The 10067-nt window shown below is 39.0% G+C and overlaps 2 protein-coding genes and 1 pseudogene across 4 annotated transcripts in view; 1 reads left to right on the top strand and 2 right to left on the bottom strand.

Annotated features, from left to right (window-relative positions):
* Window positions 1-4785, bottom strand: part of NMNAT1 (nicotinamide nucleotide adenylyltransferase 1) — a 21089-nt gene extending 16304 nt beyond the window's left edge. Inside the window, exon 1 of one of the 2 annotated variants that reach the window (XM_023532643.1) lies at window positions 4635-4785. The gene's annotated coding sequence lies outside the window, so the exon portion shown is untranslated. The remainder of the gene's footprint in view (window positions 1-4634) is intronic. The other variant, XM_023532642.1, reaches the window with a different exon arrangement.
* LZIC (leucine zipper and CTNNBIP1 domain containing) overlaps window positions 4761-10067 on the top strand; it is a 13829-nt gene continuing 8522 nt past the window's right edge. For both annotated transcript variants that reach the window (XM_023532644.1, XM_011363582.2), the window contains exons 1-5: window positions 4761-4820; window positions 5440-5599; window positions 8326-8434; window positions 9457-9592; window positions 9881-9979. In XM_023532644.1, coding sequence (XP_023388412.1) covers window positions 8334-8434; window positions 9457-9592; window positions 9881-9979 — 336 coding nt within the window. In that variant the 5' untranslated portion in view covers window positions 4761-4820; window positions 5440-5599; window positions 8326-8333. The remainder of the gene's footprint in view (window positions 4821-5439; window positions 5600-8325; window positions 8435-9456; window positions 9593-9880; window positions 9980-10067) is intronic.
* On the bottom strand, window positions 6468-6585 carry LOC111742142 (annotated as a pseudogene).

A 10067-nucleotide genomic window follows, 5' to 3' on the forward strand; every position in this document is an offset into this window, starting at 1 on the left:
TGATGGTTGACATCTGCTACTTTCTTTTAAAATTAAAAAAGTCCTGAAATTTAAAATTAGTCTTTATAGCAGTTGTTAAATCCTAAAAGTGAAAACTTCTAATTACTAATTAAATTTAATTGAATATTGAATTTCTAAATGCTCATCTTAATCTAAAAGCTTGGTTGTGTCAATATGCCATTACTCTTCAATATATATTTTCTACTTACATTAAAAATAAGGATATGTACCAATGGAATTCCTAATTAGACATGTGTCATAGTTAAAACATTTCATTGGGGAAAGGTAAAAAAATTCCACAAAGACTTTTTCTACTTTATTAGGATTCTAAAAAAGTTAACATGTAATGACTAGAAGAGTTTTTAGGGTCTCCTCATCCTCAGATGTAATATAGGGAGTTTGGACTTTATCCTATAGGGAATGAGATGTATCAGAGGGTTTAAACAGGGAGTAATGAACTAGTGCACTTTAGAAATAATTCTCATTCATTCATCATAGTTCAGCAAACATTTTTTGAGCAATTACTATGCTGTAGATGCTGGGAATAAAGCAGTAAACAAAACTGTCAAAATTCCCTATTCACGGGGAGCTTACATTCTAGTGTTGGGAGACAAACAATAATCAAAGTAAATATATATATATGTGGTGCTTTAAATAATGGGGCTATGAGAAAAACAAAGCAGGGGAAGAGCACAAGGAGTGTTGGAATTCTAGATAAGGTGGTCAGGAAAGGCCTGAGTAACATCTGAGTAGAGAATTAAAGGAAGCAAGGGAGTGAGCTGTGCAGCTATCTGAGGCAAAGATGTTCTAAACAGAGGTAACAATGCACAAACCCTGAGACAGAAGCATGCCCATCATGTTCCAGGAGCAGAGACCAGAATGGCTGAGGCAGAGTTAACAGGGAAGAAGCAGTAGCAAATGTAGGCAGAGAGGTAAGAGGGAGCCACCGCAGAGTTTCAAGCAGAGGAGTGACACGGTCTTCTCTGGCTGTTGAAGTTGAGAACAGAATGTAGGGGGAAATAAGGGTGGATTTCTCTGGCTGTTGAAGTTGAGAACAGAATGTAGGGGGAAATAAGGGTGGAAACAAGGAGACCAGACAGGAAGCTACTCCAATAATCCAGGTGAGAGCTGATGCTGACTTGGACCAGGGTGGTAGCAACAGAAGTGGTGAGAAATCATTAGATTCTAGATATACAATAAAGGTGGAGCCAATGTGATTTGCTGTGACATGGGCTGTGAGAGAAAGAGACGTCAAGGATAATTCAAATTTTTTGCCTGAACAACTAAAAGAATAGAGTTACCTTTAATTGAGAAGAGAAAGATGGCCATGGAATAGGTTTGGGAAGAAGATCAGTAGTTCTGTTTATAAGATAGTTAATCTAGGGTGTCTAGTAGCTATCTAAATGGTGGTGTTAAGCGGACAAATGGAGAACAGAACTAACTTCAGTGAAGTGCTTGACTAGAGATTTGGGGTCATCTGATACAGATGAAATTTAAAGCCTTGAGACTGGATGAAATTACCAAGAGACGGAGTGAAGATAAAAGGGATCAGCAGCATGGGCCTCACCCAGAAGCTGGTTAGAAATGCAGAATCAGGAAAGAGGATTGGTTGCTGATCCTGATGTGCAATTGTTATTGATGTATTGATCGCAGACTAAACAGGTGGCAGCGAACTTTGTACTTCATGCAGTTACACTGAATAAACTATGGAATATTTGCATATGTGCAAAAGCAATTCACGGGATGGCCTCTCTGTCAAACGTGAATAGGGCAATCAGACATCCACAGGCAAAATATGCATGCAAGCTGCCGAGCAAGCAAGCAAGCAAACCAAGAAAAACTTGAAAAGGATCATGCTCTCGGGTAAAATGGAAAACCTGAACGCACCTTGAGAAGGAGGTGGTAGGGGGCAGAATGCTCAGAGAAAATTTGGGGATCTAGGGCCAGAAAATGAGACTTTGAGACTTGACATCAGAAGTGTGACCCAGAAGAAGAAACAGAGACATTAGAAGTTGTCAAAATTAAAAACCTGAGCTCTGTGAAACACCTTCCGAAGAGGGTGAAGCGACCAAGAAAAGAGGTGCCCTCAAACCACAGCAACACTATTGTCTTAATGAAAAAGAAAAAAAAAAAATGCAGAATCACAGGCTCTACCCTAGACCTACTCAATCAAGATCTGCATCTTAACAAGCTCCCCCAGGTGAGCTATAGGCATCTTAACCTTTGCAAAGCACTGCTTTGGAGCATTCCATCCCTCAGATGAGAGATAACAGAGGGTAAAGACAGCAGCAATGGTGTCAGGATTTACAAGTGGGTCAGGAAGGACAAGGAGAGGGGAGAACATTTCTGACAAGTGACGGTAGATGGTATACCACCAGTCAACAAAGACAGTATCGGGAAGCAGAGGTTGGGAGTTGTGGGGGGAAGGCATAAAGACACAGACTAGTGGTTTACAGGTGTTGAATTTGAGGTTCTCATAGGACATCCAAGTAGAGACGTCTAGTAGGCAAACAGAAACAGAGAGACTAGAACCCGACAGTAAAACCCAGAAACAATGAACACTATCTGCAGTGGGAGATCATGGTTAAGAGAAGGTTGTTTACTTTACTTGATTTGATTTTTTTTTTTTTTTTTTGAAGAACAGAATTAGAATGTTGGTAGGTTGAGAAAAAGCACCATTAGGAAGCCACAGAAGCTGCAAGAAAGTGTATAACTGTTGGAGGAAGGTCCTTAAGGAGGCCATAAACAAAGGATTTTAGGTATACATTAAGAGGATAGCTTAAAAATAATGGAGAGATATGAAAACATATGTCCACACAAAGAACTGAATGATGTGACTTTATATATAATAGCCAAAAACTGGAAACAACTCAAATGTTAATCAAGAGATGAATGAATGAATGAATGAATGAGCGAAGTTCGTATAGCCATGTAATGCAATACTATCGAGCGATAAATAGGAACAAACCACTGATACAAATAACATGAATCAATCTCAGAGAGTGAAAGGAGCAAAATATAAAAAAGCACACACTGTATAATCCCAACTGTATGAAATTCTAGAACAGATAATTCAATCTACGACAGAAAGCAGAGCAGTGGTTGCCTAGGACTGGGAAACTGAGGGCAGAAGGGCAGAAAACTTCAGGGTTCCTGCTTATGGAATCCTCATTTTATCTCACGCGCTTCTCCTAACTGAATGCCAATATAGTCACTCATTCTCTTTGGATGGGTCCGTTCCTTATAAATACATATATATCCAATTATGCTTATTTAACTATAATGATGATGATGATGATGATAGTGACATTCACTGAATCCTTCCTGTGTGCCAAGCAATATGCTAAACTCTCATGTAATCTTTACAAAACTCCCATGAAGTAGGTACTATTATTATCCCTTTTTTGAACAAATGAGGAAACTGAGCTGAGAGGTTACCTTGCTCAAGATCTCACAGCTCATGTTAACAACCTTGACTCTAAAAGTTCACGTTCTTAACCATCACACAAGACTTAAAATGCTACAAGCTATCTACTGGCAGACATTTAAAAGGGGTCTACTTGTTCAGAGAGTCTTTGGTTCATGGTACGTCTTGTTAACCACTCTCCCAACAGAAATGCCTGAATAGAACACCGCATTGTCATCAAAATTAGGGGAAGTACAAAGTGCGTAAATGTTTATTCAGCAAGTTCTTCAAATGGTGAAAGAAGTGTATTTCCAGTTTTATTCTGCTTGGCACTGACTATTTGTCACTGAGTTTCATATCACTCAAAAGGCTGACACTTCAACAGATTCACGAATCAGAAATTAGAGATAAACACATTAACATAACCGTCACTTACTTTTACAAAGGATAATCTGTAAATCTGAAACGTTCTGTAAGGTGGGCTATTAGAACCATTCCAATCTCTGTGTTAACAGTCTTTTCTACATTGGGCTAGAACAGTGCTTTCGCATGCAATTTTAACTCTGGAAAACCATTTATGGTAATAAGCAAGGAATTCTACGATCAGACAGAACTCACAGAAATAATCATTCTGGTAGAGTTCTCTGGGAGCCTTAATTGGAAGTTTGTTCTGGTCTGCCGAAAAAAGAATTCGTTTTAAAGACGACTTTCTTAAACAATTTTGCCATAAGCCCTGAGGTTGTCTTGTGGACCACCGACTCCTCAAGAAGATGAGCTAGGAACACCAGAAAATGGTTTCCACCCAATTGCTGAGTAACTTTTACGTGTGTCAAACCGCTTCCAGGCAGAGGGATCTAGTACTTTATAGCTTCGGGGAGAAGGATTTCGGAGGAAAAAGAATTCCTCTGCCTCCCTACCCCTCTGCCAAGCTCAAGAAGCCTCTTCTAGAAAAAAAAACACACACACACACACACAATTTTTTTTCCAGGGTGAATGCACCTTTCCGAAGGCTAGAGGCAAATTTACCGAGGTCAGTGGTTAAACAGAGAGATCGAAAGAATAAGTGGCAAGACTCCTCGCCCCAAACTTGAATATGACCTTGCCTCGGGGACAGTTATATTTGACTAAGGCCCCACATCTTGGACGCCTCTAGGCCTGCGACAAAAAGGAGTGCTGGACTGACGCCCCTAGAGACCGATTTCTTAGGGATCCGGGGTAGTGAGCTTACCACGTCCTCGGGGCCAACGGGTCCGAGCCCTCCCGGAGACAACCCGGGGCCGGAAAGCCAGCGAGGGGGGACACCGCGAGGGGAACACCCGCGGCCTCACTCTTATTGGCTCCCGGAGGCCGGAAATGGCGTTAAGTCCGGCGGAAGTGCTCCTCCTGCGCGCGTCCGCCAGCCCGAGACCGTGAGGTAGGCGGGGCCCCTGGCTCCGAACCCTGGGGACAGGTGGACAGGGGCGGAGAGGGAACCCCGAGGTCCTGAGGAGGTTGTCCGGGCTCGGGTAGGGGAGGACCGGAAAAGTGTCAGGGGCGGCGGGTTCACGGCGACCTCCGGTGACAACCGGGGCCTAGTCGAGCCCGGCCGCCGCGGGACCCAAGTGCGGGAGCTTCAAATTCTCCTGTGGAGGTGGAATTGGGGGCCGTGGCCGGAGCTGCTCCCTGACCGCGTCGGGACGGTCGGGGTCCGAACGCCGCTCGCTTCCAGCCGGGAGGTGTGCTCTCCGCCCTGGCCTTTTCTGTGCCTCTGGATGTGACAGCTTCCGTCGAGGCGTGTCCCGGTGCGGGGTTTTCCTAAGTAACACCCTCGCTAAGGAAAATAACAGGAAGGCTGCCGGAGGGGCGGTCGAAAGAGAAAACGGGTCGCTGTCCCCACCCTCGACCCCCCAACTCCCGGGCCCTTTGGTGTCTTTCTAGAAAGAGTGGGGTGTGTTTCAGTTACAGGCTGCTCGAGTGGAAGTTTGTCTGGACTGCTGTAAACCGAAATTGTACATAGTAAGTAAATTACTTGTTAATGGTTTTTCTTTTTCCAGACAGCTCCATCGCCAGGCTGTTTGAACTTTGAGCTTCTTGGAGTTCTGATCAACATTTTCACTTTCCTCAAGTTTATGATACTTGGAATTTCAAGAATTGGAGACTTATACAATTTGAGACTGGTCAACTCTGTGCAGAGTTCAGAGTACTAAGAGACGGGTGAGCATTCCACTCCAGATGACAGTTTTTGAGAGCAGTTTCTGCAGTTTGGGTAAAGGTGCACCACTTTTATTGAATACTAGGTGGTGCCAGCGAGTTAATCTTTCTGGGATAAATCTCAAATAATGTAAAACAGATTAAGGCTTTTAAAGTGCCTCCATCTTCCCTAAAATTTATTTAGAATAGCTCTACTGCCTTAAAATATGTTTCGCCTTTATACACTTCATCCACTTATGGAATATTCAGTATTAAGGGCTGAGGGAGCTAATTGGAATCAGACTCATTTTTTTGCTTTCAGAGCCTTTACAGTCTAGAGAGGAAAAGAATGTTCTATAATGAACTCACTTATAATTCAATGCAGAAACAAGTGCTAAATAGAGAATGAGATGTGAAATGCAGTAGAAGCAATTCTCGTTATTCATTTACTAATTATGTATCCCATTATTCATATACCAGTTATTTCTGTCTGCCCAGCATTGTGCTAGATGCTGGTGTATAAAGAGAAAGTAAAATCCCTACTCTGAAATAACGTACAGTCTAGTGATCGAGGGAGAACAGAGAAAGGCATTATGGAGAAGGTGAAACTTGAGCTTCACCCTGAAGAATGAGTGACCTGGGCTTGAGAGGTAGAAAAAAAAATGAGAAGGATGAAATGTTTGGCATGTTTTGAAACAAGTAGTTCAGTGTGCTTAGACTGTAGGAAATTAATCCTGAAAGACACTTTGCAGTTTAATCTTGGGTTTGCCCTGACTTTTACTAGAAAATTCAACAGATTTGAAATAAATTTTTTTTTTTTTTAGGCAAGGCAACCCTTGGTTGACCTCACAGATTGCAAGGACCTTGTCAATCCCTTATTTTTTATTTTTTATGCCTACAGCACCTGGTCTTCCTAGGTGGTCTCCTATCCAAGTACTAACCAGGCCCAACCCTGCTTAGCTTCCGAGATCAGACGGGATCGGGCTTGTTCAAGGTAGCACAAAATAAAATTTAAATGTGTATTACCAGGAGAAATTATACATGAAGCATAGCTATAAGAAATTACACTTTCGGCTAACCTATTATACATGAAATATAACTATAATAAATTACACTTCTGGCTGTAATGTAACCTGTTTATATTTACATATGAATGATTATAGATGAGCTGAGCCAGTTTTTAAAGAAATATACAGTAGTAAGAATAGATTTTCACTAATTCTGTTTTGAATATAATGTATGGAACCCTCTTCATTGAAGTTCACATATCAAATCTTTTGATAATGTGTAGGAAAGTTTTAAATGCTTTAATAAGTTACTCTAGGAGTTAGGTTTTGATGACTGGTTATACCTAATATTAGACTTACATTTCTTTCAGGAAACACATTTAGTTTAATTTCTATAAATGGAAAAACTTAAATGCTGCAAATGTTAAGGAAATACATATAATATCAACAAAATCGGTAGCTTTTCTCTATATCAGCAATAATCAGAAATCGTAATAACAAAAACCCTATTTCCAATATTAAGAGAAAGTACAAAATATCTAAGAATAGCCAATGTTTAAGGCCTTTGTGAAAAATATTATACTCTTTAAAAATCATAAAGCCTAGATAAATGGAGAGATATTATTGCTTCATAGGAAGATCCAAATTTCAAAAATATGGATTTTCTCCATATTAGTCTCTACTGTAATCTCTGTCAACATTTCAATTGAATTTTAAAGGAAACTTGACAAACTGATTCTTAAATTCATCTAAAAGAGAAAATACACAAAAATAGCCAAGAATTACTGGGGGAAAAAAACCCCGAAGTATTAAAAACAATTTGTTATCAGTATACACCAGCTCTAAAGCTATAATAATTAAAATATCAAGGTAATGCCTTAGGACCAGAATATTACCAATGAAAGAGACTTGAGTCTATTTGTATTGAGTACATTAAAGGTGCATAAATAATTACTAAGTAAATAGTGTTGGGGCGATTGACTCTCCATTTGAAAGAAAATAGAAGACCCCTACATCATAGCATTAACAAAAAAGTTGCAGTTGGCTTAAAGTTTTAGAATACAAAATACCATATTTTTTAAAATCTTGAAATGGTTAAGGCCTGCCTTCATGGGGCACAAAACTAAGAAGACTTAAAGAAGAAGATAGCTAGATTTGGCCATTAAAAATAATAATTTATCATGACAAAAACATCATAAATAGAATTTAAAGTCGGGAGATGAGAGATAATGCTTATAGGATAATTACAAAGTCTTTATATCCATTTTATGTAAATCAGTAAGGAAAAGATAATTCAATAGAAAAACAAGCACATTTCCAAAGAAGAAATTCATATCAAAAGTTGTTCATTAGGTAAATGCATATAGGACCAGCGGGAAGTCCTGGAGCGTACTTGGTAAGAATGAAAAAGAATCTTATAATGAATCTTTAAAGCAAAGTCACACCTGATCTGTTTCTTTATAAATTTGTATTTTCATGTATCAAAAATGTTTAAGAAAGACCAATAGTGAAGACTTCTAATTAATTTGTCACGTCAATTGAGAAGACTATCAGGCATTTTTGTGGGATGTTATTACTGTATGAGTTTAAACTTTTACGTGTAAATTGAAATTTTCTTTGCACAGTTATCTTTCCCACAGCTATAGCTTAGAAAGAGTATAGCCTATTTTAAATTTTACCTGTATGTTGAATCATTTAAAATAACCAAATATATACTGTATGTGAGTTTATTTTTCTATTTAGAGATTAACATGGCTTCCAGAGGAAAGACAGAGACAAGCAAATTAAAGCAGAATTTAGAAGAACAGCTGGATAGACTAATGCAGCAATTACAAGATCTGGAGGAATGCAGGTAATACTATAATTGTGTGCTGCTATGCTATAAAACGGCTTTATTTGTGCAGCTGAATGACAAACTCCATGGGTGCAGGCTCCATATGCGATTTCGGTTTCCACGGTAGAGTTTTTCACAGTACTTTGTCTATGGGAGAAACAAACTTGATGCAGGCTTTGGAATTGTAAAGGCTGGGATGTTAAAGTCTTTGATTACTGAGTGTGAGCTTGGGCAAAATACTTAACTCCCTTAAGTTTCCATTTCATCACATGTGAAGTGGAAATAAAATAACTGCCAGGTATCAAGCTCAGAAGATACTACTTGAACTCCTGGTGTGTTTTCGGCCTTGACTACTCAAAGGACCAAGACTGTTCGTTGCCTTTTTTGACAATCTCAGTAAATACTACTAATGAAGGGGTGGCACAATGCTTGGCCCAGAGTAGGTGCTCAATGAATAGTAGCTGTTGTTATTTGTAATAAAAGCGTAATTGGTGGCTTGTTTGATGGGTAGATAAAAACAGCCTCTAACTCAGATGACAAGTACTGCATTGCTGTTGTATTTCAAGGTGCACAAAATTTTACTTACCATTAATGATAATGATAATAACAGCTATTTAGCAAGTGCCTATTATATGCCAAGCACTTTCCTTATTTCATTTAATGCTCATAACAACCCTACAGGGTAGGCACTATCATCTGCAGTTCGTAGATTAAAAAACTGAGGCTTGGCTATCTTAAGTATCTTGCCCAAGGTTAAACCTTTGATTCATGGGCAGCTTAAAAGGAAGTTGTATGTGGTTTGTTAAGTGCGCCTCGTTTTGGTAAATGAAAAATGTTCATCAGAGTAACCACAATGCAGAAAAAAGCCCGTACTACTAATATCTGAAACATCCATCATTAGTAGTTTATTTCCTTTCTGCCTTTTCCTCCACAAGATGTTTTTTATAAGTATATGTATCATGTTTAGTATGCAAAAACTAAGATTGCTTTTTTTCACTTGGAACTCGATATTTTTCTATATTATTTTCACTGTACTTCAGAGAGGAACTTGATACAGATGAATATGAAGAAACCAAAAAGGAAACTCTGGAGCAACTAAGTGAATTTAATGATTCACTGAAGAAAATTATGTCTGGAAATATGACTTTAGTAGATGAACTAAGTGGAATGCAGCTGGTAAGCATAATCGACTGATGTTAGTGACATGTTATTTTTTTTTACAATAGAAAATGTATACCTTTTTGGGGGTTTAACTTCTAGATGAGTATCTACTTGTAGACAAAATAGCATATTTATTTATGTATTTGACTCCAATGACTTGCACAGAAATAGCAAATGAAAACTAAAATTGTAACAGTGATGAACAAAGAAGGCCTATGAATAATTGAAGATCCATCAATCCGTTATTGTAATATCCGATTCATTGGAATATTTTGGTTACTTTTTACCTTCTTGTATTTCTAGGCTATCCAGGCAGCTATCAGCCAGGCCTTTAAGACCCCAGAGGTCATCAGATTGTTTGCAAAGAAACAACCAGGTCAGCTTCGGACCAGGTTAGCAGAGGTAAAGTTCTTTAAATTGATCCAATTGCTATGTGTATCTTTTTTCTCAGCCCAAGAATTTGCTCGTTATGTTATGCAGAAGTTTAAAA

Source organism: Pteropus vampyrus, unplaced genomic scaffold (assembly GCF_000151845.1).
Source record: "Pteropus vampyrus isolate Shadow unplaced genomic scaffold, Pvam_2.0 Scaffold86, whole genome shotgun sequence".
NCBI lineage: Eukaryota > Metazoa > Chordata > Mammalia > Chiroptera > Pteropodidae > Pteropus > Pteropus vampyrus.